Below are 26,954 nucleotides of genomic sequence, written 5' to 3' on the forward strand. Positions count from 1 at the left end.
GAGGGGCAAAAGAGTTGAAAGCATAATTGCTGGGTAGAAGCGAGCAAACGAGGACATTGTCTCATGCATGACAAGGGAAGCCATAGAAAGAAATGATGGGAACTTCGGTGAATAAGCACAACGTGGCTCGTCGTGATCTTTAACCCTGAGAGCTCTTTGTTGGCAATCTCAAATTGGCGTAGCATATCGACACATACGTGGCAATCACTCTGTGGAAGGCAAAGCAACGTCATTTAGTTCTGGTATTTGTGCAATCGTCCGCTGTGCTCAAATGCTAGCGGAAGCCCCGGCTAGAGGCGTTGCTGCGTGGGAGTGCTACGCAGACTGCCGCGCCACATTCCCTAGCATTCAGCGCCTTTCTGACATTGTGGAGCTATCCGTCTTCAGAGACGCCGACAAGTGTTTGGACCATTCGCACTGGTCCAAGTGGGCTAGGTATCCACGCTTCGTATACATTGCCTCCCAATCTCTCGATACGTCATCGTTCGGCGGTCCGTCACGGCACCCTTTACACGAGAGTCCCCACTCAATGGCCCCATCCGATAGGTCCAACGTAGGGAAAGGGATGGCAGCCATGAATCGCTGAGGCTCATAATGGCCATGATGAGACCAGGGAGGACCACGAACGCGACTTGGGTTCTGCATATGCCTCACCCCTTGCAACCAAGTGGCATTCCTATTGCCCTCCTTACGGTCGCGGTCCATAGCTCTTGGGAATCTTCGTACTGCATACGGGTCTGCGTAGGCTTCCATTGCCTCCTGAGTTCCGTGTAATTTCATTCCTGCCTCTTTCGCTGCCTTTGGATTGACCAGAGCGACCCGCCGTTTGTGTGTATCTCCATGAAAGCCATCTAGGTTGTATCGTCCTGGGAGGCTTTTCATGCATGGGAGCTGCCGTATAGCGCTGCGGGGGAGGCCGAAAGAGTGTATCGCAAATTCCGTAGAAACGGGGAGGGCATCGGAGGCTTCGGCGAGACATAGCCAGCAATACCGGCGGCACTCCAGGAGGTATAGGTAGGCACCGAATAAGCCGCACTCGATACATTCTTGGGCACGCAATGCTCTGTATAGATGGTTAATGGTAAAATGGGGCGCCAACCCGGTGCTGAGCATCGCTCGCAAGGCGTTGGGGGCGTGGGTGACGATTTCTCTATGCTGGGGAAGGCTGTCGACGAGAAGCTTTGAGCGTTGATTCACAGATTGGGTAAGGGCTAAGGTTTGTAGATCGAGCAACTGTAGAATATTCTGTATGATCTCCAAAGGCAGGACGTCAAGCTGACCCAGAGGGTAGAGACTTGCTGTGTTCGAGCCCTCAATGCTAGGCTGCGCGAGAGGGCAGTTCTGCTCGAGCGTCTTGAGGTTCATGAAGAGATCGTATATGTCCTGTCGTTCATATGTGAGCTCGTTCAGCTGCTGCGCAACGATGGGGTCGTCCATGCTGAGGAACATGGAGTGACGACAACCGCATAGCTTATAAGATTTAGGAGGGGAACCGAATGCCGCGAATTGATTGGAAAGCTTGCTTTCTCATTACTCAAGACTGAAATCACAAAATGTTCGACAACCATAAATTTAAAGTTGACCAATCAGATCTTCAGATTCCGTGATTTTAAAGCTAAAACTCATCTTATTTCTTCATTTCTAAGCTAAAAGCGGATATATACAAATACGTCTAAAAGAGAAAGTTGGAAAAGAACTTCAAATTCTCAAATCTATCTTTTTTAATTTCTTTTCTTTTATTAAAAATATAATAATAAACTAAATACGTAGAGTTATAGAATTATTTACACGATTTCAGATAACGTAGCGTAGACGAAATTTGATAAAGTATTTATAAAGATATACTAAAAACTAGTAAATTATCGAGCTTACGAGAAGAGCCTCTCCGATAGATATTCTCGAAGAGTTCTCGTAGAATTAGAGAGGTTTTAGTAGATCTTTCTCTAAGTATATTAAATAAATTATAACGTCTCTCTCGATTCTCAGTGAAATATAATATCTCTCTTAATTCTCAGAGTTAGATCTCTTAAAATTCTTTAAATCCTTCGAAGCTCTTTAAGGGCTCTTCGAGAGCTTCTATCAAGGAACTATCAAAGTAAACTCGAAATTAATTAAATATTATTAAAATAATTAAATCTCGAGCTTACTTTAACAGCTCCTCGATAGAAGCTCTCAAAGAGCCCTTAAAGAGCCCCGAAGGTCCGAGGGGTTTTAGAGGATCTCCCTAAGAATCAAAAATAGTCAAAAACCAGTACTTGGCAAGCTTTTCAGTACTCGTTTCCACCCCCATTTGCACGTTACCCCCATTTGCACGCTCTTAAATCCGATAAATCCGACATAGATAGCTACCACTACCATGGCTACCACTACTACTCTTTTAAATGGCCTACTACCATAGTCTATCATAATGGCCAATGCTACGGTACCATAGTCACCGTCTGTAGGCCTAGCATAGTAGGTGTCCCTGCCCTGGACTCAGATGTGGCCTATTTTTGTCCTGGCGACATATATATCTAAGTAGCATTCGATATTCCATCCAGGCCATATAATACAGTAAGATATCCATTAAAAATATTATAAATTTCCTAACTAGTAACTAGCTACGAGCTACGCTATATCTTATTATAAGTAAGTTTAAATTCATTAAAGCCCTCTCGAAAATGATGAAAAAATAATAACTTGATATTTAATTTCTCGTAACCGTGAGAGTTTGCACCATTGATATATAGTTTATCCTAATTCACAGCTAATATCCACATATGTATATCTAGAATTTACTAGGCCTCTACTAATTTACTTCTAAATAAACTTTTAGACTTCTTTTTTAATACTTTAAAACGTTATATAAGATAGAAATTATAATATATCTTATATAATAGTTCTAATACTTAATATTATAATATTATAAAACTCTAATTTCGAAGAGATTCGATAAAGTAATAAAGAAATAATAGCTATAAACGTATTTTACTATAAGATAATTATTTAATATTATATTTTCAAGCGAAGAAGAAATCGTAGAATAATGCGCTCTCATTAATTCGAGTATTTTTAAGTCGAATTAAGTCGTAATCTTTAATTCTTAAATTAATATTAAATAAGTTTCTTCTTAAAATACTATATCTATAGAATCGCTATAAGATATTAAATAATAATAGCGAAATCGAATAATAACGCGATATAGCTTCGAAAGATCTTTATAAATAGAATAATAAGAATAGCGTACTCGATAAGTCTTATATAAAGTAATTATTAAATAATAAGAGTCTAAGTAATCGATTTCTAGATATAAAAAAATAAGACCTTAGAAAGCTTTCTAAAGACTTCGAATAAATCTAAATTATTCAAAAATACGATATTCGATATTCGAGGTTTTATCGATCGTCTGTTAATATTATAAGTAAGGCATCTTCTATTATTTAAAATAGATATATATAAGCCTCCTATAAGCCTTCCTGCAAGCCTTTCTATAAACCTTTCTATAAGTCTTTCTATAGACCTTTCTATAAGCCTTTCTATAAGCCTTTCTATAAGCCTTTCTATAAGCCTTTCTATAAGCCTTCTTAATCTAAAATAGATATATATATATAAGCCTCGCTATATTAATCGATTACCGAGTAGTTAATTTAGAAGGCTAAGAAAAGAACTTAATTTATAGTCTTACTATAATAAAAAGTTATATTTCTCTTTCTTTCCCTCTATTAATAACTTTATTAATAGCTTTATTAAAGACTTTAAAGTCTTTCGAAGAGATTTTTAAAAAGAAATATCTAAAGATTATATTTAATAAGTATAATTAAGTTCTTTTAATTTATAAGAATAGCTTAGACTCTTAATAAAAAAAGCCTGCTACTAAATCAATTATATTATATTATAAAATTACTTCTTCTACTCTTAAACGATATATCGCTAATAATTATTCTTATTAAAAATCAATTAAAGATTAATAGCGATTAAGTTCTATAGAGAAGAAAGCTTTAAAGATATAAGTTTAATAAGTAATAAAGTAGAGTTAATCTTTTAGAGTTAATCTTATTTATTATATAGCTAATAAAATACTAGTAATAAAGAAAAATAAAGAAGAATTAGATATAAATTAAATAGTTAGTTTTATGAATCGTTATTTAGATTTATAGAGTCGATTTAGTTAGCCTTTAAATAAAGAATATATTATAACTTATAATATAGAAAAGCTACTATAATAGTTTTAGCTTATTAAGTCAGTAATTTAGAAATATAATATTTAGATAAAAGATATATATAATATAAATAAGAAAGAGACTACTCTTAATACTGCTAGTAAAGTATAAGTTATATACTCTAAGTATAATATATATATAGCTTAGAATAAGAGTAGAGAGTAAGCTACTCTTATCGAATATATATTCGCGAATAAAAGACTTCTTTCTTTATTTATTATCTTTAAAGATAAGATTTAGATAAAAGCTTAATTTAATATCTTAAAGAGAAAGGATTTAATTATTACGTTAACTAAAAATAGTTGAATAAATAACGTGTTAGACTTAAAGTAATTTATTAAATATATTTTATTTAATTCTTTTTATATAATTAGCTTTTAACTTATTCTTTATAAATACTTTAAACTATAAACTCGAAAAATACTAAAAGAAAAATATCGCCTTCTTATCTATAACGGGCATGTATTCTATATTAATATTAAAGTTATATAGTTTTATATTAATAACGATATCGTTCTCTTATATCTATCTATCTATATTATATATATTCTTTAATTATTAAATATCGAATTTTTTTAGCCTTTAGCGACTATATATTATAGATATTTAATAAAGAATATTATACTTAGAGATAACTACTTAATAGATAAGTTAGACTTTATTTAATTTATTTAAATAATAAGAATAAATACTATAAAGGAAATGACTATTAGATATATATAATAAAAGAGTAGACTATTTTTAATTCAGTTATAAATCGTTCTTAATAAATTAAAACTTAAGATATTAGAATTAAAGTCTATTACGTCTTTATCTTTAGAGATAATAATTATCGCATTTAATAATAACTCTTCATTTATATTCTTTACCTCGTTAAATATAAATTAAGTTAATTAGCTAGTTTAATAAATTAAGACTAAAAATATTAATTTAATATTATTAAAAAAGTTAAGAAAAGTATATAGTTTAGCGTTAGTAAATAATATATTACTTTAAATTATTAATGATGATCTTATTAAGATAGAGTAATAAAAAAAGAATAAGATTAAATATAAATAAGTATATTAAGACGAAAGATAAATTATAACTCTTAAGCTTATTTAGAAGCGATTAAATAATATAATTACTAAGAAATTTAAAAAGTAATTTCGAAGTATATATTATCTCGAACTAGCTATTTTTAAAGATATAAAGAGAGATAGAAGTTCTATTAAGAAAAAGACTATTATATCTTTTATATTAAACTTATTAATACTATTAAATCTTACTTTATTATAATAATAATAGTATAAGATAAATAAGAAGCTACTTCGTTATAGTAACGGGCTTTATTAAAGACTTTATTAGAGACTTTATTAAAGGCTTTATTAGATTTTATTATATTAAAATAAAAGAGATAAAAGTAATAAAGATAATAAAAGCGGTAGAAGAGATAAAAGAGTTAAAAGAGATAAAAGAGATAAGAAGATAGTAGAAGAGAAGATAGAAGAAGAGATAATAATAATTTTTTTAAGATATAATAGACCGATAAGGCTTAAAAAACGATAATTTAGATTCTCCGATATTAAGCCTTAATAGAAATAAAAGATCATCATTATTATACTAGTTTACCATATAAATTTGGTGAAAGATAGGCATTTTGGTGTTGCGTCGGATTTATCGGATTTTAGAGCGTGCAAATAAGGGTAACGTGCAAATGGGGGTGGAAACGAGTACTGGGAAGCCCGCGCCCCAGCACATAATACTGTATTGCCGCTAATGGGTAAATTACAAAACCTTGGCAAATACGATGTCGCGCCGAAACGCGACTGCCAAGCTCAACACCAAAACTTTGACACGAAAGTCTCATCTGTAGCCATGCCAGCCATGCCAGCAACCGATCCACTCCAGCTGGCCGACCAAGAGCTCGCCGAATGTGGCGTCATTTCGTCTGATTCCTAGTTTTGTCTATCCAGCCTCGTCACTGATGCCTCAATCGTCCTTAACAAGGACTTGCTCTTTACCAATTCGCAGACCACGCCATCCCCCAATGTGTCCAACGTCACCTATGGTATGCGAAATCGCCAGCCTCGTTTCCCCTTCCTCTCCACTCCATGCAACGGGCTCTCCACTCCAGCAGGCATCAAAAACGTCACGAATATCTCGGCAAATTACCGTGCCAACGTCAAGCCCTCTGGAATGCCCGGACAAGGTTTTATATCACGATGCTGTAGAAAAAATGTTGAGCTTATGCTACTCAATATATTGTAGACGGGCGGTCATCACGATCAAGGTCCCGAGATCTTTGCTCGTGAACCCTCAAGAGAAGTACCGGCCGAACTCATCGGCATTGCACATCACGATACCGCTACAACTGACTTAGGATTCAGAGCCCGATTTCCACCGCCTGAGGCCTCTAAGTTGCTGGTGCTGTATCTGGCCTGCATCTTCTCTTTTCTACGAAGTCTCAATTGAGATGACCTTTATGGATCGAGCGAACTTCTCTTTGCGCACCCTGTCGGTGTCTGGCATACCGCAATGTATCATCACATCTTGGGCAAGAGGGACCAAGGCGCGTTTAGAAAGTTGGACCTGAAAATGGGCGATAAGGTGATTTGCAACGTTCGAGCTTGGTTGCCGGTTTGTAACAGGACATTGCAGGAATCGCGTCGCTGGAGTTGAAGATGGAAAGAGTCTGGACGCGACGATAGACTGCGGGGTACTGGACGTCTTTTCCCAAACTGTGAACTTGCATTAGCGAATGAGATAATTCTTGCGCTATGTTTCAAATCTTGTGCTTCGAGGGAAGCAAATCACGTGTCGGTTTTATTACCAAGCTTGATGAAGAAGTCGACGACAAGATTCGAGTAATCTCCCTCACAACTTGATCGTCGCAGACTTTATTCTCACATCCATTGGGATAGGAGCTGAAGAATTCAAACCCCTACGGTCAAGCAGATCGGTCTTTTTGGTCTTTTTTCCCCATTTTGGCACCTTTCCGTGGGCCTCAGCCAGAAAAAGTTGACTGTTTTTCTCAAGCAACCCAGAAAAAAAGACTGTTCGGAGCTGAATAAATAGTATTCCCTCACTAATAAAGGCGATAGTTGGGAATTCGTTTGGTTACAATTGTCACCTTTCCTGGGAGACTGCCGAAGAAATCTAGAAAGTTGAGATTCCTTCTATGCATGACTTTTGCCACAGTCTCTTACAACCTGTCAAGACCAAGCACTTGAGGCCCTTGATGCAGTACGATGGGCGTTGTCTAGACCCAAGGTCATAGACTTTTGTATTCTTGCCTCAAAGGGAGTTAGACATTGCACAATGTTCGGATGAAAGAAGGTTTCAACCCTAGCGCCCACGAACAACGCATTTTCAATTATGAAAGAAAGCCCAACAAAGAACTATCTCCAGAGAAAGGCGACTGTTCGGACAAAGGCCATTGCCACAGCTACTGAGGATAAAAATTCTAAGCTACCAAGATCGATCTTGGAATCCTAGGCATCTTTGAATACATTCAAGAAACGCTGGTCTGATGTTCTGTATCAACGCAACCTGTCTCTTCGGCCTGAGCATTCGAGCATCGCCGACAAGGTCTCCCACTGGTAGGCAGGACCTACGGCTCACAGCTTAGCTTCCGTGGGAACCATGCAATCAGAAGCGACACCGAGTATGGACAATACACCCCCAAAAGATTGCAATCAATCGCAACATGAAGTGGAGAATGTAAAGTCCGCAACCACCAGCCTACCAGCAACGCCATCGAGTTTGGGAGACATTCCCGCAGAGGAACCCAGCCAAAGGCAACCTGGAGCGGAAGATGTCTCGGCAATTTCCGCCTGCCCACCACCAATGCCATCAGTTTTGGGGGATATGCCCGCAGAAGACGGCAAGGAGAGACAGTTTGACATTGACAATGCTAGTATGGCTGGATCACTAAACCCCGCAACGATGCCAATGACGGGGCTCACGCCGCAAGAAGTTGACCATCTCGAAGATGCTCAATGCGAATGCCGTGACTTCGAGGATGCAAGGAGATCCAGATCGCTCCCAATTTTGACAATCGAGGTAGGCAAGGCCGATAGCATTGATAGCCAGAAGACTTTAACAGATGATGTGTGGATTCCTCAAACTCCCTCACCCGAAAAGTACACCGGCTGGTACTCGCCTCCCCCTCCATCCCCGCCATTGGATCTCTCGTCGACGACACAGCATCACCTCTGCATCTGGTTCCTTTCTCAAGTGGAGCAATCTTTCTACGGTAAGGCCGAGGCAGAATTCCAAAATGACTTGGAATCGCTCAAGTGGAAGCAGGATCTCTTCAAGAAGAATCCCCATCAATACTCCGAGTCGTATCTTAACAAGAAAAGCGAGAAGTACGCCGAGTCGGAACTGATTGAAAAACCTTGGCATCTGCCAGATCGGATTGAGCCTGAATACTGGGTTGAGTTTTTTAAGTATGCGGGCAAGCTTTTGCCGTGCGATGCGTACGATTTACCGGCTGATATGTCCAGATCCTTGATCCCGTATATTTTTGAAAAAGCTGACACACTCAGACATATCACGAACCATCGCGACCGGACTCTGTATCTGTGGACTTTGACTGAGGTCATGAAGATACCGCGCATACTGAAGGATTACCAGAGGGCTGATGAGATGAATCTGGTTTTCAGAGTGGTACGCGAAGATCCTTCGGTGGATGAATATTCCAGGTCAGTGGTTCAGAAATTCGTCCTTACTGCTGACAAACCCTGCACGACTTATTTACAGATATCCCTGCGCGTTGAAAGCTTAATGGAAGAAGGTATCTTCCGATACGCCAAACGAGAGAATCCGGAATTCCTGAAAGAGAAAGGTTGGTGCGTACCAGAAGACGCCGATCTGCGGGACTGGTTCTGGGCTTGGACGAGTCCTCCCTTCCAGCCGGCTTTCGATCGAGATGGTGAGAATCTCGCTCTGACGGACGTGGACGGACGGCTTTTCTCTCAACATGATCTCCGGAACCAGGTTCTCGACGGGGCGCGAGATCTACGCAGCAGTACGGCCCACCGTGACGAACTTGATGAATGGAGCTTGCGAGCGGACGCCTGGAACGGCATTCTCTTAATGAAACTCTGTGACGATCAAGAGCAGGCAGTTCTCATTGAAGCGTACGCGGAGGCTTTCCTGACTGAGCGATCGATCTTGGACGTACTTTCTCGTCTCGAAAAGGACTCTGCCAACGACGACTCCGTCAGACGTGATGCCATTGTCCGAGTCAATGAGTGGTCGTCTAGCGGATGCGACCCTTACGCGAAGCAGATATTCTACGCCCGCAAACGAGTTCGAGCTAATGGCACATTGTTGAAGCAGGGCCGATGGTGGGACGTGGACCACCATAATGGCGAGAGCTCGACATGTCAAATGATATCCAGTGGCTCTCGCAAAGCTCAAAGGCCCCGACGAGACAGCGACGAGCTCTGCGCGCTGCATCAATCAGCCGTCGAAGCGTTCGTCTTTGCTGATTCAATGCATCCGGCTCTGAAGTTAAGTATGGAGGACCCGTCGGAGGTCACAGACAGAGAGGGGATAGCGGATGATGATGTTCCTCCTGAGACTGAGCCTGTGGGTGCTGACCTGCAACAGGAAGAGGAAAATCCTGTTGAAGAGACTGTTGAAGAGACGGTCGAAGAAGCGGGGGCTAGGTTGTGGGGGACAACGGATTCGACAACGGAGATTCAATACCAGGATGATGGGGGTTGGCAGCAATTCGAGGATCCGGCGGGGAGTGAGCAATGCAGGAATTGTCGGTCGTGTAGGGAAGGCGACTGCAAGGTATGTTGTCTTTGTAAGACTTGGCTAATTCCGGAGGTAGATTAGTCTGGGTTCTGGCACTTTGAATGGAAAACTTCATGTAGGGATTGGTGACGGAAGGATGATATGATACTCGTCGTATGCCTTGCTCTCTTGATCTTTGATTTCCCGTCTGTAGAATGTTGTGGCTATGACTCGCAAAAAGAACAGAACGAAGTATAGGGGTGGCTGTTCTGGCTCCTCGCAAATAGTTTCGTCCGCTCCGAGCGTCGATCCTGCCGTTTCCATCTCTACTCTCTTTACACTCTTCTGTATCGCGGGCGTCCGCTTCGTAGTCTTCTGCTTATGTCTCAGAGCTCTGTATCTTGGTCCTCTCTGTCCAGGAGATTTGTGTCCCTTGGCTTTGTGTCTCGGGGCTTGCTGGCTCAAGAGTCTCTCGATCTCTCCTTTTCCGCTCCGGCAGTCATGTTATTCCGAGATTCTGCGGCTCGTACAGCCAGGAGAACGGCGGATTGAAAAGGGTATGCTACGGCAATCTAGCATCTCATTGTTGAAATGAGAAATGGCATACCCCATGAATCTAGATCTTAGAATGGTAGAGCTTTACTCAGTTAACACACGATACAACATTACTGAGGCCAACGGCCTTTGCGCCACGCAACTCTGAAAATCAAACCAGATTCCGTCGCCAGAAACTAACGCGTTCGACATTTAAGAAGCTGCACTGAACTCTCAACACGACCCACCAATGCAAGGCGCACAGACACCATGAGTACATACATCCGAGCCAAAGCAGTCGTTGAAAGTATGACATGGATCACCGAGGCAGTGACCTTTCCAGGTACACGACGTCGACGCCGAAGCTGATGATGATGCGGCACTTGACACAGTTGCGAGGGTGGCAGGCGGAAATGTGTTTGGTGCTTTTGAGGAAGCAGATGATACAGGTGCTGGGGATCCGCCTTTACTGCCGCCGGCGCAGAGGCTTGAAGAGTCAGAGATAGAGTATGTCGTCGTGTGACATTGGTTCGATGGTTGGTCGTATAATGGTGTGGCTATGGCGTATGATTAGTGTACAAACTGGATTGCGGGCGCAGTGGGGTACATACTGTCCACAGGAAGACTCTTCGGTGGATCAAGGATAATCGTCTGCGACCCTCCAGGCAAATTGTCTTCGCAATTGATCTGGTCCTGACCACCACCAGCAGTGTTTGATCCAGTCCATAGGTCAATGTGGTATTCCCCCTTCGAGTCCCAATCGGTTACTAGACGATTGTAAGTGTTCGTCAGAAACCCTGATCTAAGTTGTAAATCTGGCCATCACGTACGGCACTGAGCGCAGTCGTCTTCATTGCGGAAGTACTTGTGCAAGAGAGGGACGTAGACGACGGCGCATTCTGGCAGGTTTCTATTATTGGTGGCAGTTGCGAAGGAGATAGGATCATCGTAGGTTCCGCTACCTGTTATTAGGAATGTCATTAGATATATAAGAGCACTAGGAAGATTTGGCAAGCTTTCGTACCTCCAGCCATAGGGTTCCCATCCGCATTTTTACCACGTCCGCAGTCAAATGCATTGTCCGATCCAGGAGGCGAATTGTCTGGCCAGCCGTAAAAGGTAAGGGTCACATCGTCGATGGGGCCACATGATGCTAGAGTCGATGGCAAGGCTATGAGGACATAGGCCAAAGCTAGTATAACGAACATACTGCGTATAGGTTTGAAAAGAGACATAAGAAGGATCAGAGGGCAGCAAAAGAGTTCAGGAAAGGGCGAGGACGAAAGTGAGGAGGCACCGGAGAAAGGCGGTGACGGTAAGCCCTTGTTATATATCCGTTCTCAATACGCGTCATCATCACGTCTTCCCACCATGAATCGCGAGGCCAGGTAGGACCGAATATGTTCGAATGCAGCATCTGAAACATGACGCCCAAGAGACACAAGTAAGAGTTTCGGTGGGAGCGCGCGGGCGCGCGGGAAATGCAATGTATCTCGGGGTTGCCAAGAAGAAAGGTGAGAGAGAAAAGGAGAATCTGAGCGACACAGTGTTTCTCAAACACCGGAGGCAAAGCACGTAGGTCCGTGGATTGGGGGCCATTCTGATTCAAACGTCCCCCTCTAACAGTCAGCTTATGACGACTGTTGAAATCTTATCGAGTTGAGGCACACCGGTCATCGAAAGGTGCATCCTTTGTTTCAGTGCATTGCGCACAGCTGCCTATATGTGGAATGTGATGAGGTCGATTGTTGAGTAATGACCTTTTGGGGGCAGTGACCCTAGAAGCCTGGCGGCGGCACGGTCCTGCACGAAACGTCGAAACACACATCGGGAGATCTACCCTCCCACCCCAAAAGCAAAGGAAAGCATAATGCGAGTAACAATCTTCATTCTGCAGCAGGATAAAGGCCCTCATATGCGTTAGGTCTCCTTTTTTTTCACTCTCGTTTCCCTTCGGAGCGATAGAATTTTCCCTTGCTTCGCTCTTGCTTCAATGGATTACTCACTCCGACCATCCCAGTGTTTAATCTTTGTCTGTCTCGCAAGATCTCGTTAGAAGCAGTTCGTTGACAACCTTCTGCTCCAACTTCGAGATGATTAATACTGAGGTCGATCCCCTGCAGCGACCGGCTACCCGCCATGTGCAATACAACCATGGAACGTTTCCAGGGCCTCGGTCTGGAAGCAGCAAGGCTGATGTATCCCGGTCGAGGTATTTCGCCATGAGTCGGGCCTAGCAGCGACGGTCAGCTCTCTGCCTGCCAACTTCCACAACCGTTGTTTGGCTATGGTAGTAGGAGACCATGCCCGTCAGCTGTAGTCCCATTATAGTATTTCGCCCTCCTGTGGGGCCGATCGCAACAACCGTCTCTTCATTAGTATATGATCAGGGATTTTCGCCACTTCTCGCCAGCCTGACTTGACATTTCTGTCGAATGACCACAACCGAAATTCCGTATTTACCCTGTCTGCTAAAACCTTTAGAGCTCATCTCAAACCTTCCCAGTAGGGTATCAGATCCACCCAATCTCGATTTATCGTACAAACTATTTTCGTCCCTTTTATTTGAAACGCTGTAAGATGCACGTCGTGACAGTATACCGACAGCGAGGGTGGCATTGGTATTTGCACATCTTTAGGCTTGTTCATCGCCAGCATCTGTCGCAGCTGATTAAGCCCTGCTGCAATACAAGTCCCTCACTAATCATCCGCGGTCCCGCCTCCCACTGAAGGGCATCTTCGTCTCAACGTTGATTACGATAAGACGCATGCGTAGTCGCCCAAACATCGTCCGCTTCACATATTGAGCATCTTTATTGTCTGAGCAGAGAATTGTTCGTATTCCTATCTCATTCCTGGGGTCTGGCTGTATATAAATCGCAAAGTCCACCATCTTCTCTTCCATCTTCATGCCGCTCGCGTGGGGCATGGCTAACGACGTGGGTTGGATGCAGGCGGTTGTGCTGAGAGTGATCAGTAAAATCCTGTAAACGCATGCGGAACTTTACATGTTCGTGCATCACATCACGCCCATGTATTTTGGTTACCCACCAAAACCAAGAGTTGATCGTTGACCTTGTCTTTCCGGGCCGCTCCCGAGAATCCTCAGTTCTCGCACTCCTCTGCGTCCTTGTAGGTTTGCAACGCTCCTGCGCCAACTTGCGCTCATGTGCCTGTAATTATGTTTCGATGCAACCTGAAGCGTATACATGAGCCTGATGCCAGTCGTGTCCATGTAGATATGTCGCAGAACCTTGATATCTCAGCTTCACACCAAAATGCCATTGTAGAGTAGCCGTACTTGAGCGAAATAGGTATCACTCCTATCCCTTAGCTGATAGAGCTCAATTCTTCACATCTGCCCAGTACGCCTCCAGCTTCCTCTACTGTCCTGCCACCAAGAGCCTTGGACACTGTGGATCTTTCCGCAATTTGCGATTCCGCTAGGTGTTGACAAGACTAGCCGATCGAGGGATGGACAAGCCATTCGAGCAAGTACTCGCAGCACTCGTAGATGATCTGCCTGATGGTGATGCGGCATTAGTCGGATCGGATCTCTTGTAGACAGGCGGCGGAAGCATCACTGCCATTTGTATACCTGGTCGTACGGGCTGCATGCCTGAGTGTATCGGCCCTGAGATCATGAAGTCTCTTGAACTAGCTCTTCGTGAGTGGCTTGCGCTCGCTCATTCGTGAGCTTAGTGGGGTTGTAGGAGGCTGTCTTCTAGGAGAGCACAATCTCTTGTCTGCTTCAGAGTGAGGCGCCATCATCTTCGGCTCGCAACCTTAAGAGCTCTTACTTCCTGACTCGTAGCACTTGCCTTCTTCACGCGACTTGGGGAAGCCATCGATTTGGCCACAGCGGTGTTTCCCTCGAATTTGTTGACTCTGCTGCGGCAAGCTCGGCTTAAGACTTGGAATGCAGATACGCACTCGGTCTTGGCAAGGACATCTCGGTGAGATAGCTCAGCGAGATGCATTGCCATACAGGCCGATGCTGGTGTTGGGTGATGAGTGAAGTATTTGGTGGCAAATATCGGAAGATTTCTGATGAGTAATCACTTCATTGGCCGGACAACACTAGCATAAAGGGAAAGTGAAGATAGGTACAACAGTACGAGTCATGCCGCTTTTTTTTGTCCAAAAATGACTGCTGCTAGACAGTCTGGAAGCACATATTTGAGTGATGATCTCGGAGGAAACGCGTATGGCTGGCCATTGAATGTCTCATCCAGCTCACTGATCGACATACAAATATGTGAAGCTCCAGGTGAAATCATGTCGTGCTGCTGCCTCCTGGACAGATCAGTCTACTCGGACACCAAGGAGCAGATTTCGAAGCAAATTTGTTCTACACTGGGACAACATTTCGTGGGTCTTGGCGCTCTGGGCATAAAGTACCCAATCTTTTATTGAGAAGGTTTGAAGGTCGATAAAATGTATTTAGGACGTCTTGCGAGCTCAGGCGGCGGATGTATGCTAATGTAAACCAGCCCACTATATGCCGCCCACTTGAGCAATGTCTTGCGGTGTTTGATCCAGGCTTGCTCTTTACCGCACCCAGGTGCTGCCAGGTGCAAAAGACTGTGCCAGGCAAAAATCTATGCGGGTATCCTCTGCCTCTGTTGAAGAAATTTGGTGCGCTGGCTGTCATCTCGATGGAATGAAAACGTTCATAGATTAAGCACCGGTTCGTTCCGAGCCCGACCCAGCACTGGTATAGCCTGCAACCCTTCCCACGGCTGGCATGTACCATGACTCCCAAATGTACGCTGAAGCTGTTGAAGCGGCGTGTTCCCCCTCTTTTCATGCCTTTTCTTCTCAGGGAGAATCGGGTGGGGTTATGAGGACGCGTGCGCTTGCTGTTATCTCTGCGGCCCTTCTTGCTGCGATATCCGCAACTGGAAGAATGTCAGTCCAGCGCGTTGGTCCCTCAAACGCAGCACATCGGCTGGAGCACCCACTCACCGCATCTGGGACAATGTTCCGGTCGCCTCTCATCGTGATATCTCTGGCCCTTGCAGCCGCCGTAATTTCTTCCAGCGCAAGGAGCTATACCCTGTGGTGAGTCGTGGCCGCACTCATACTGGAGTCTCAGGATTCTGCACATGGCCGCGACCTAGGAAGCCCGTATTCGGGCTCGTACATCTTGGAATATGTTCTTTCGGAGCAAGCGACAGGGTCGAGGGGGTTGAGGTTGAAACGGGTATCCGCATGAGAGACACGGTCCTCATGACGAGTCATATCCTTGTCCGAGGAGTACCCTCGCTTTCCACCACTCAGATAAGAGGCTAATGTCTCTAACCTAAACATCACTAGCTGTATATACGCGTGGGGTGAGGCTGGCCGTTTGCGTGGGGAATTAAGGATTTCACAAGTATCTTCTCTCTCTTGAGGCATGCAGATCATTCGTGCATTTCCCCCCCTTTCGCATGCCGATTGGTTGCCAACTTTTCTGCAGGAGTCTTACAAATTTGGTCCGCGAAAGCGACCACCTGGGCACACATTTCAGACGATTTTTTTGATTGGCCAAAGGCTACCCTCGGTTGAGGCATTTGAAATAATGGTGTTAAGAGATCCTATGCTTTCGCTGCACGCCATGGCCCCTTGAAGGTCTGAGGGCCGGGGGAGGACTTCCGATGCATTGCAGTAGGCTTATCTTACTGCGGGAGTGTAATACCTGCAGACGTTTGTACCTCCGAAACGTAAAGATGGATGCCTAATTGAAGCTCGAGATTCAATCTTCAATGAGACGCAAGATGAGACAAATCGGAGGCTTTCGAGAGGCCAAGAGGTGCAGGTCAGGTTGCAGCGCATAGAGCTGCTGTACAAAGGAAGTTTCTCAGTTCCGATCCGCGGCGCTTGTTTGATAAGCATCATGCAGTATGCAGGCAAACAGATCGAGATTATGGATGATATGAACTCCTAACAAGAAGGCCAAAGCGAGCTTCCCGAGGTGGTCACAAGCTGGGATGTTTCTAGCTAGTGCGGGAATATATATGCAGTGTGCGGGAATTTGTATGCAGTATGACATACTCCGTACCAAAGCCCGGAAAAAGAAGAGGGAAAAGAGGGACAACGGCTGTGATCTTGCTCAGCGCGCTTAACAGGTTAATTCGCGGACGAGCAGCTACTTCCGCGCTGCAACATGTCAGATGACGGGAGACGAGCGCCCTTCAACGGTTTGGGTACTCAATCATTCAGGTAATCCGCACAGTGGGGTTGCGAAGGATTCCCAATTGAGGTTCCACGGATGCACTAAGCGTAATCCTGAATTTCTAAAACAAGTTTGTCCGAGAAGGTGTATGACCTTCCAATTGACCAATCGGCAGTACGAGTAACGGCAGCAGAACAGTCGGACCATCATCCCATCGTAATAGGGCACGATGTCTTCGGCTCTCAGGGCAGCGAGGCTTGAAATCGAAAATGCTCTCTCTGCCAGTCTTTGATTCTCCACGCATCAGGATACCTCCAGGTATATTAATCACAGCCAGCTCTTAGCTACGTCGGTGCGATGGTTAGCTTCTAGTCATTGTCTGTGGCAAATGTTTATCCAGCTCAAAAGAAAGGCCCATCACACCCCACTGGATCCGGCTGTCAGAAAAGGAAAGTTCAGATCGAAGATTGAAGCCACTTTGGTATTTGAAAGTACGCGAGGTGGCTGGCAGGGATTCAGTATCCAAGTGCGTTGCCAAGTGCCGTACTGAACTCTGGGCAAACATCGCGGAGGAACCTGTTTTGTACCCAATCGATGTCGTCGAAGCTTTCATAATCCTCCAGCTACACTTCGTGTATACTCACAGCTAAAAAAGTCGAAACAGGGTCTCGTCTTCCTTGGGCAGCTCAAGCATCTGCTCTACACCTTCGAGGAAAGTCCCCCTACAACGGTGCGAAAGTTCAGCGCGACATTACAGAGAATCCTTCTGTGCATGTTGAAGGCCTTCTTGCTTTCTCCGACTATGACCTGAACAGTGGTGGTGTCTAAGGAATCACTAAGAGTAGGAGACACGGTCAGCGATGGGGGCATGGGCGTATTGTTAGCTGGTAGGCGTACCGGGTGATTCGAGGCTTCTTGCTTATGTGCTTGGCAGAACCTTCTATGCCGAGTGACACGGTGATAGCTAATCTGACAGGCGCGGATGAGGAGGTGTGGTGGTGATAAGAGTAAGCTCGAAGCAGGGGCTAAGCTTGGTGAGTGTTGAATGGGGTGGATCTATCCTTTATGCTAAAACTCAAGTTGTTGAGTCAAAACAGACTCAACGCTGCCCGGTTTGGACACTACCTTAGGGTGTTTTCATCATTCTCCTTCTACAGCTTCGGCATGTCCCACAAATAAAAATTTGTCCTTGCAAGCGAACCATATTCACCAAATTTGCGTATACTGATGTTGGTCTACTAAACCTCACGGAGAGTTTTTCAGCAATGTCCCTGGCATCACCCAATGTACGTACATTTCGGAGTAAACAACTCCTCTTCGGTAGCAGGTCGGGGTCACATGCCATCTTCTGGGATCAGATAGCTCCTTTGCTCCCCAGAATCGCTTTATTACTTAGGCGAAATGCCGAGGTCTATCTCTCCTCCCTGCAATTTGTTTTTTCTCGGCTTTTACCTAAAAATAGCCACGCTGACTCCATGATCTGCATAGGATTCACCCTTCCGCAGGGGTCAGAGGCCGGAACTGTCGAAACCACTTCGGGACCTGCCAACCGATCTCATTCTCGAAATTTACAAAGCCTTTGATCATATCTCTCAGATCGTCACGCTGAATAGCACGTCGCGCGTTCCATGAAATCAAGCGAGTTGATCCTGGCCCTTTCTCCGACGCAGTCCTTCCTCGCTCCATCGCTTGTTACGACACTGTGGTATGAATAGAGGAAGCAGAGGAGCGCCAGCAGGAGTCGAATCCCTGCCCGCGTTGTGATTCTCTGGAGACCTTGAAGGCTTTCCTGGAGGGTTGTTTGGCCACTCCAACCAAAAACGCGGCTTACCCGGCCACGCTGACGCGTAACAATCGCTTGGTCCGCATCACCCACCAAGCTGATGTGATTTCTGAACAGTGCAAAGCCTCATGGTCAGGAATATCGGACGCGAGCGCGACACACATGCTTTTTACCGCATTGGCTCATGACCGCCAGGAGTTCTCGCAATGCTGCCCAACATAAGATCAATCTGCTGGCTATTACCGTCCACGGAGATGACAGAGACACTGCTCTGAGAGCTGTGGACCCAGAGAGGCGAGGTGATAAGGCACGGGTTGGGAGGTTCCTCCTCTTTGAGCGCTCTGGATAGCAACCGATTCAGCTGGGGGTCAGCAATCCTCCTAAGGAACTTCCCGCGAGGTGCCCGAGAGAATTTCATTGGATATGGGAGTTTTTCAGGGCCGCTGCTTTATCGCGGGACTAGGAAATAGTTACGCGTTTGTCAGCGACAGAATTGCTCATTGACAAAGATTGCCAGACAGCTCCGTCCTAAAACCAGCATGTGCTCATTATATGCACTGACCTCGTTGGGACTGAAACACCGGATATGTTCGGCATACGCGAAGCCTCGTCCCTGCCAGACTCTCCTTCTCCCCGGTGTGCTGTAAACCAGACCAGATAAACACGCAGTTCTCACCGGGGCTGACAGACGGAATCGTTGGCAATGTTGCCGCCACGGATGAGAAATGAGAGTGCTCATGTGGTTCGCTTTTTTGCTAACAAGTGCTCTGTGAAGGATGGTGTTCTTGGGGGATTTTGGGGTGTGCAGCGTGGACTCGAGGTGGAAGTGGGCTTTTGAGAGGGGTCGCTAGGGCTGCCGGCGATGGTGTGCTGAGGGATTTGCTACCCGGTTGCTTTCTATCTACTCAGGCCTGAGAAAACACTTGGGTACGTGCGGTTTGGCGCAAGCGATTTTGGGTTCTTCAATCATCAATGTGAAAATCAGTTCATCTATTCTGCATGCTCTTTTGAGACTTGGAGGAACAGGTCTCGCTGTACTTTTGACCCCATTTGGCCTCAGGCTATCCCAATGCCAAGACCGACCAGCTGACGGTACTGCCCTTGACGGATTGGCATATCTAGCATTGCTGTTGGAAGATCTTGCCGTTCAACTTTATACTGTTGGTAAAACTTGGTGTCATCCCGCATCTCAGAGCTAGAGAGACCAGCTTGGTCTGTCCTCCAGCATTGCTTTCTTTTGTCCCAGTTTGGACACTTTAATCCCTTTCCGGCGGCAGTGGTCTTTGCTTTGCTCGATGAATTGCCGAGGCCAGGTCGCAGGGTGAGGGGGCTATAGCTGCTTCCGTGCGAGGGGCTTCTGGTTCTTCATGCGTGGCTGACTTTGAGGATCGCCTCTGTTGATGCCTTCAGTGTTAGTTCCGGCATCACGCAGCTTTCTACTTCCACGCTTTGGGTGGCTCTCGGCCCCCTCGACGGTATTGTAGCCACTGATGGTGTCTTTAGCCGATCGTGGTACTTGATGAGTTGCCCCAAGGTTTGTGGCCAGCGGTGTAGCCTGGTATGGGCTGTAGTAGTCCATGCTTTGAACCGATCCTGACCACGTCGATCTATCATTACGCATGAAATCTGGAAGCAGGAGATCTTCGTCTGGCGCCTGAGGTCTGAAGATCTTGTTATAGTTGTAGGTGGAAGCTTGAAAACCGAGACTGGCCGGGTCTGAGCACGATGTCTGGGTCGTAATGCTCTGTCAGGAATCTATCTTGTTGGCTTCGGCACAGACTACCTTTTGATAAAACTTACCTCTTATATTGTTATATAATGACGATTCTTCTCCGGAAGAGAAGTTATTGAGAGACGATATTCTGATCTATACGAATAGAAGGTGGGTCTAATTGAGATCGGGAAGGAGGAGGAGCTGAAGTAGACGATGAGGGCAGAGTATAGAACGCTTGATTAGAAGAATGCTCTGGAGAACAGTAGCTTGATGTTGTGAACAAAGAAGTACAGAATGCTTGATCAGAAGAATGTTCTCTTTTGACAAGACGGAGGGCTTCTCATTCCTTGGTCCATCCAGGGTTCTGAGGTTCATGTTCTGGCATCTGTACACAGTCTGAGTTCATATATAGAGGAGTGATGCTGGAATTTTGGGGGACTGTAGCAGAAAAGTGAGGTTTATATATCACGGACAGTGGATACGTACGCGATTACAACTCATTCGCCAGCAGTTTCCGGAGACAGATTCGCTTGCCACGTACTATACAGCTCGGCGGACCCACGGAAGATTGCTGACGTGCAAACATTGAGATATTTCGAGTGAGATGGGATCGAGTCAGTGAGATCGTGTGTTACCTGCTTCAAGCCGTATTCATTGCGACGAGGCCCTACAATCGCAGCCTACGCCTTGCCACATAACGCACGAATACGCTCGCTACCGTCTGGCCCCGATAGCAAGATGCATTCGCCCGTCGGTGCCGGGCCCACACTCGGCGACCCGCACAGGTGACCTGCTTGCATTGTACACGGCCGGGTATCGCCATTGCATTTGTTCGTGTGGAGAAGGCGGCGGATCTTGATGCCGACGGCTTGAGACAGCCTGGCGCTCAGTTCCATGGCGGACAAGTTTGTGGGGATTTTTGGAGGGGACGCAGGCAATCGTTTTGCGAGAGATGTGGTCGTTGAAAGAATTGGGAACAGGGGACCATTCAGGTTGGGAGCATGGCGAGAGCGTTGGGGGGATGTGGTTCATTGTAGCTGGGAATGCTTTGGGGAACGTTGTCCGCTCTTGCGGTGTCAGTGACCATGGCTGTATAGCTGACGTTGAGGAGCTGGGAGTAGAGTCCACTGCATAATACTGGAAGAATGAAACAGTCGAAGCTATGCGAGTGGAAGGGGAAGGCAGTCCGTAGGTATCAGCATAGTAAGTACACCTCACTCGGATACGATCCATAGGTTCCTTATGGTATACGATACCTCGTTCCGATACGGCCACCTGTACTATTGCACCCACCTATAGCTCTTGCGGTGGTATTGGCTGCGGAGCTTTTACGTAGTCTATGTGACCTAGTCTCTTCGAAACCACGTTGTCTTGCGGCCCTTTCGCAGCATTTGGTCCACCAGCCAGCATGTTGTGTGGAAACCCAACGTCGAAGGGATATGCTTGCTCAATTTCTTGCATATCGTCCTCACTGAGCTGCAGTCCCAGTGCTTCAATGTTGCCTTTGAGATGGTCCACCTTTCTCCCACCACAAATCGGGAACACATACGGCGCCTTATGCATCACATAAGCCAACGCCACACTCGTAACCAGTGTCCCTTTTCTCTTGGCAATCTTATCCAGCGCATCAGACACCTGCTCAGCATTTTGCGCTTTCACATGTGGCAAATTCCTCCCCCCATCTTTCCCAATCTGCTCCTTCGGCTTGAAATATCCACCCCCTAGCGCGCCCCACGGCGCCAGTGACATCCCTTCGTCCATGCACATAGGAATAATATCCCGCTCAAAATCGCGTTCGGCGGCGGACCATTTCCCTTGGTATACGCTGAATTGGCGCAGGCCGTACTGACGGGCGTAGGCATTGCATTTTGCGACAACCCAGGCGGGAGTGTCGGATATGCCGAGGTAGAGGACTTTGCGACAGGAGACAAGGTGATTGAGGGACTGCATTACTTCGGGGATGCAGGTGTGCATGTCCCAGTAGTGTACGTAGAGCTGGGGGGAGAAGACAAAGCTCAGCGATGATCCTCCACAAGAGTAAGAAGCGGGGACGAGGGGGTGTGGGGAGGTACCAAGTCGATGTAGGAGGTCTGCAGCTTCTTCAGACTGGCTTCCACGGAGACGTGTAGACTCTTGGCCGAGTTGCCGCCAAAGTTGGACTGCATCAACCCGGGCGCGGAGGTAGTCTTGTATCCGGCGGAGTACTTGGTCGCGAGGACTATCTCGTCTCTCCGTCCAGTCTTGGCCATCCACTCGCCCAGCCATGTCTCTGATTCTTCGGCTTGATAGCCATTTGCCCTACACGAATCATCAACGCTGCTCTCGGTGTAGAGACTATGACATGCATTGAGGGATACTCACGTATCAATGAAGTTGCCGCCCTGCTCATAGAAGTAATCGAGCATTTCGAAAGCAGTCTCCTTGTTGCATTCGCCCAGTATGTTCTTCCAGGCGTTGCCAAAGTTCATGGCACCTAGACATATCGGGCTGACGTGTACGGCAGCTGTAGGGGCTAGTACTCGATGGCGAGCTAGCAAGCTCTTAGGTGGGGCAGGTGGAGGAGCAGTCATTGTGATTTGTATATATGATTGGGGGGTGGGAAAGAGAAGAGATGGAGGAATCGTGCTATTCGTATCACAGGGCGGAGTTAGTTGAATGGCGGTGTTTAACGGAGTTACGGTAGCCGGACTTAATCATCTTATCTCCTCCTTGCAAACTCCGGTCTCTGGTCTCTGCTCGGACTTAACCGTCTTATATCCAGCTTGCTATTATCAGGCGAATACATCTCTCGACAACGATATTTGGCCTTTTACAACTATTCTTTCATGTTCAACGAAGACCAATTGAACTTGTGGCATCCACTTTTCACATGGTGATTGGGAAAGTTGTCATCAAGAGGTTATTCTGGGTTGCCGTAGCTACCACGAGCACATCGTGTGTCCGCCTCCGCAGTACTTTCACGTGAGCGTCACTTCATTTTCAGTCATTACGGAGGAGCCTTGTCGCAGCCTAAGACGCTACTCGACTTCCTCCTTGAAGAACACCGCTACGGCGTTAGAGACTTGCAACTTTGCTTGACACATGGCTTCAAAGTACGCCAGAGATATGCCTGCCGGCTTTACTAACCGCATTGAGCGGGTTGCTATCGTCGGGGTAAGTTTAGCTGCCATTCTTTGCGCGACACCCTCTCCATATCCTCTAATCACTCACATCCACCACACACACATGCCTACTAAGTTGACACACAGGCGAGCGGCCAAATGGGCGAGCACATTGCCCAAGCCCTCGTCAAGAGCGGCAAGCACAACGTCACCGCCCTGACGCGTCACGGCAGCAAGAACGAAGTCCCGTCCGGCGTCAAGGCGATCCCCGTTGACTATAGCGACGAGTCGACCCTTGTCGCCGCCCTGAAAGGCCAGCAATTCCTCGTCATCACCCTCGCCGCCATGGCTCCGCCAGACGTCCATTCCAAGATCGTTCAGGCGGCCGCCAAAGCCGGAGTCCCGCACATCATGCCCAACCTCTTCGGCCTGGACTACTCCAACGAAGCTCTAATCAACGACACCCTGCTGAGCGCCGACTTCAAGAGCATGCTCCCCGAGATCGAGGGCGCCGGCTGCTCCTGGACCTCCATGATCTGCAGCTTGTGGTACGAGTACAGTCTTGCCATGGGCCCCATCTGGTTCGGGTTTGACTTTGCCAACAAGAAGCTCACCTTGTACGACGATGGCACGACCAAGATCAATCTCACCACGTGGGAGCAGTGCGCGCGCGCCGTTGCCGCTCTATTGAGCTTAAAGGAGCTGCCCGAGGATGCGAATGACAAGAGCCTGACGGTGAACACATGGCGCAACAAGCCGCTCGTCATCTCCAGCTTCTTGGTCAGTCAGAGGGACATTTTCGAGAGCTGGAAGCGCGTCTCTGGTGATAAGGACTCGGACTGGACGATCGAAAAGGAGCACAGCAAGGAGCGCTATCAGAAGGGCATAGAGGCGATGAAAAGCGCACAGGACCCCATGTCTACGCGCATGGGCGCGGCGATGGCCTCGTTCGTCAGGGCTTTTTTCCCCAACGGTGGGGGCGACTACGAGAGCACCCGCGGTCTGGACAATGCGAAGCTTGGACTGCCTAAAGAAGACTTCGATGAGCGAACTGCTGTCGCCAAGGGGATGGTGGAGCAAGGTTACGCGGCCAAGGTGTATGCTAAGGCCACCTCGGGGTCTTAAGATGGGAGAGATTCTGCAAAAGGATCCTTCTTGAAGAACCAATGAATGGGACAGGACCATACTATATACGTTAAATCTCGGTATCACGATCGAAATGTGACAAGGCCTATCCTTGAAGTCATGAATGAATAGAACCAAAATGCTAGTGTCCGTTGTGTAACAGATACCCTATAGAATCACGAACATAAGTCTAACTTTCAAAGTTAAAAGACGACTTGTCGAGATTTGATGTTGAAGATTCCTTGACAGTCAAGCTACATGCAGCTGCAGAACGAATGTATATGTGCAAAGCAATGCCAATACCCTACATTATGTGACGTCCTATCACTATGTTCTGACACGACTGTCACTTAGAAGATGATGGACTGAGACATGCGGTACACTGGACGGTGTTACTCAAGCTACCACGAAGTCCTTATTCAAGCCGAGAGGCCCCTTGCCGAAACCCCGAAGCCAATCGTGTCGAAATATAAGGTCATTATTCTCGTCTCTACATATCTTGAACAATTTCGAAAGCGCTATCCAGCCAACAACCCTGCCTTCACCAATCCACACCCAACTACTCCTTTTTCCTAATATCCCTCCACCCCAACCCTCGCGCACACTATATACATCACCGAGTCCACAGCCTTACAGTACGCCCGCAACACCCCAGGCAACAGCTGCGTCGACACCAACGTCCTGATCATACGCGCCCCGCCCGCGAGCAGAGCGTTGGTGCTGACGCCCGGCGCGTCTTTCGTGATCGCCGAGTGCTGGCTGTTGCTGAAGACGGAAGGATTGCCATGGCGGTGGGGATCGAGAGCTAGCGTATGTTAATAGAGATATCTATCTATTATCTAATATCTTCTTTCTATATAATTATTCTATATCTAGTTATCTTTTTTAATATATTTATATTAATAAGCAATATTTATATTAATTCTAATACTATTACTAGATTATTTTACTTGTAATATTTAAAATAATAAATAAATTTAAGAAATCTATTAATAAATTACTCTCGATAATCTTATCTATATAAAATCCTTACACGTAATAACTATTCTATTAATTAATAACTATATAACTAATTCTTTGAGCGAAGTAAGCTTAAAAAAACAATATTTGGCGGCAGCCTGACGTGCAGCTATGGCCTTTGCGGTAGGCTTGCGAGGACGCTTGGGGGCCATTGGTAGTGGCTGAATAGCAATGGTTTGAGTAGAAGAATGATGTGTTTTCCAAATGAAAATTGCTTTCGTCTGATGTCAGGAAAGAGAAAAGTCCCAAAACCTCTTCTTGCGACGAGAGGAACAAGAATGAGGAGCAAAAAACAGGAGGGACACCGCCTATTCAAGGCTCTTCAATCTCGGCAATCCTGGCATAAGTGTGCTGTGCCTCTCCCTCACTAGCCCCCAGTCAAGCTGTGGCGATGAATCCGTCCTGCAGCGAGCCAAGAAGTGGGGTCCTGTCATCCTCAGCTGCAAACCCAGCCCTGCCGAATCTTTCAACCTCCCCAACTTTCGCAGCCTTGATGTTTTCCCTCACTACGACTCATCAAGCCATATTGACCTGATGTCAAACGTTACCTATAGCAATCCTTGAAGAACACATTTGTAGAACATATTTCAGATATTCCACTACTCTTGCGATAGAACATTCCAGTCCACTTGACGAGATACGCGCCAGTATTCTTGCATTTTTTTGAAGATGCCATTGGACAATGATGTGGAGAATGGCACGGATCACGGCAGAGGTGTGTATCCCATTTTCCCCTTTATCACCTTTTCGACTATTCTTTCTGGGACGAGTCAAGAACGATTTTGCTAGCTCAACTCTACACCGCTAGCTTGCGTTATCGACCATTCCTAGTCACTGCCCTATGTCACATGCAACGTCTGGGCAAATGGTATTGACCTCCATGTAGGGCGATCGTTCCAAGGCACTGAAGACTTCTTTCGTATGCTCTATAACGCAGCCTTCAACGACGTAATGAAAGAAGAGAAAATTTGTCCCTTGTTTACCGAGGACGGAGTTCGCGGTGTGCCTACACTCCGCATCCGAACCTTGCAGCATATGACAATCATACATCTTAAGCGGAAGTTAGCTATACTGGCGGAAGATATCACGAGTTCGAAGACCACGACAGAGGCAAAAATGGATCGCGCACAGGAGACGCTTAAAGACTATGGTACGAGGTGATGCGTCTGCTCCTCATTACTTGCCCCCTCCGATTGACGTATGGGGTTAGTCACTGCACTGCGTGACCTCAAATACATGCTCGAAATGCCTAGCAAGGATCCGAAAGTCGCCAAATCCCTACAAGACCTGCTCTATCTAAACGCCTACGATCCCAGCGATCTGGCAATTATGGTGGACGCAAACCTCATCAAGGAATTGCCCCAGAAGCCACGGCTTCACGTTTCGGACTACATGGGTGAGGGTGGGCGTAATCATAGAGAAGATACAAAGCAGCGTTTGATCGAAGAGTTGTTGAACAGGGTAAGGATGGCACTGTTTGGTGGCGTGGCGGTTGTGGTGCCGATGCTCATCATGGCACTTCACCGTACGTTGCTGACTACGCTGCTTACAACTTCACTGTTCGTGCTCGCAGTTGGCCTAATTCTGG

General features: G+C 46.2%; 7 protein-coding genes across 7 annotated transcripts in view; 3 read left to right on the forward strand and 4 right to left on the reverse strand.

The window, feature by feature from the left end:
• Positions 1-348: 348 nt before the first annotated feature.
• HO133_006211 (uncharacterized protein) lies at positions 349-1,437 on the reverse strand (the record flags this gene model as incomplete). The annotated part of the gene is made up of 1 exon (XM_037297110.1): positions 349-1,437. The coding sequence occupies one exon, from the start codon at positions 1,435-1,437 to the stop codon at positions 349-351; it is 1,089 nt and encodes a 362-aa protein (XP_037147684.1).
• Positions 1,438-7,847: 6,410 nt separating this feature from the next.
• On the forward strand, positions 7,848-10,034 carry HO133_006212 (uncharacterized protein; the record flags this gene model as incomplete). The annotated part of the gene is made up of 1 exon (XM_037297111.1): positions 7,848-10,034. The coding sequence occupies one exon, from the start codon at positions 7,848-7,850 to the stop codon at positions 10,032-10,034; it is 2,187 nt and encodes a 728-aa protein (XP_037147685.1).
• Positions 10,035-10,064: 30 nt separating this feature from the next.
• HO133_006213 (uncharacterized protein) lies at positions 10,065-11,674 on the reverse strand (the record flags this gene model as incomplete). The annotated part of the gene is made up of 5 exons (XM_037297112.1): positions 10,065-10,307; positions 10,914-11,023; positions 11,078-11,233; positions 11,297-11,428; positions 11,491-11,674. The coding sequence occupies 5 exons, from the start codon at positions 11,672-11,674 to the stop codon at positions 10,065-10,067; spliced, it is 825 nt and encodes a 274-aa protein (XP_037147686.1).
• An 8,062-nt stretch (positions 11,675-19,736) lies between these two features.
• On the reverse strand, positions 19,737-20,495 carry HO133_006214 (uncharacterized protein; the record flags this gene model as incomplete). The annotated part of the gene is made up of 2 exons (XM_037297113.1): positions 19,737-20,150; positions 20,412-20,495. The coding sequence occupies 2 exons, from the start codon at positions 20,493-20,495 to the stop codon at positions 19,737-19,739; spliced, it is 498 nt and encodes a 165-aa protein (XP_037147687.1).
• Positions 20,496-21,413: 918 nt separating this feature from the next.
• On the reverse strand, positions 21,414-22,690 carry HO133_006215 (uncharacterized protein; the record flags this gene model as incomplete). Its single annotated transcript, XM_037297114.1, has 3 exons — positions 21,414-22,115; positions 22,193-22,418; positions 22,482-22,690. The coding sequence occupies 3 exons, from the start codon at positions 22,688-22,690 to the stop codon at positions 21,414-21,416; spliced, it is 1,137 nt and encodes a 378-aa protein (XP_037147688.1).
• Positions 22,691-23,201: 511 nt separating this feature from the next.
• HO133_006216 (uncharacterized protein) lies at positions 23,202-24,346 on the forward strand (the record flags this gene model as incomplete). Its single annotated transcript, XM_037297115.1, has 2 exons — positions 23,202-23,273; positions 23,369-24,346. The coding sequence occupies 2 exons, from the start codon at positions 23,202-23,204 to the stop codon at positions 24,344-24,346; spliced, it is 1,050 nt and encodes a 349-aa protein (XP_037147689.1).
• Positions 24,347-26,035: 1,689 nt separating this feature from the next.
• The window catches only part of HO133_006217 (uncharacterized protein), a gene marked incomplete at both ends in the record, with an annotated part of 1,020 nt that continues 101 nt past the window's right edge, over positions 26,036-26,954 (forward strand). Inside the window, 3 exons of the mRNA XM_037297116.1 lie at positions 26,036-26,081; positions 26,253-26,516; positions 26,577-26,954. The exon at positions 26,577-26,954 is cut by the window's right edge and continues 101 nt beyond it. Coding sequence (XP_037147690.1) covers positions 26,036-26,081; positions 26,253-26,516; positions 26,577-26,954 — 688 coding nt within the window. The remainder of the gene's footprint in view (positions 26,082-26,252; positions 26,517-26,576) is intronic.

Source organism: Letharia lupina (assembly GCF_014066315.1).
Source record: "Letharia lupina isolate WasteWater1 chromosome Unknown contig_23, whole genome shotgun sequence".
NCBI lineage: Eukaryota > Fungi > Ascomycota > Lecanoromycetes > Lecanorales > Parmeliaceae > Letharia > Letharia lupina.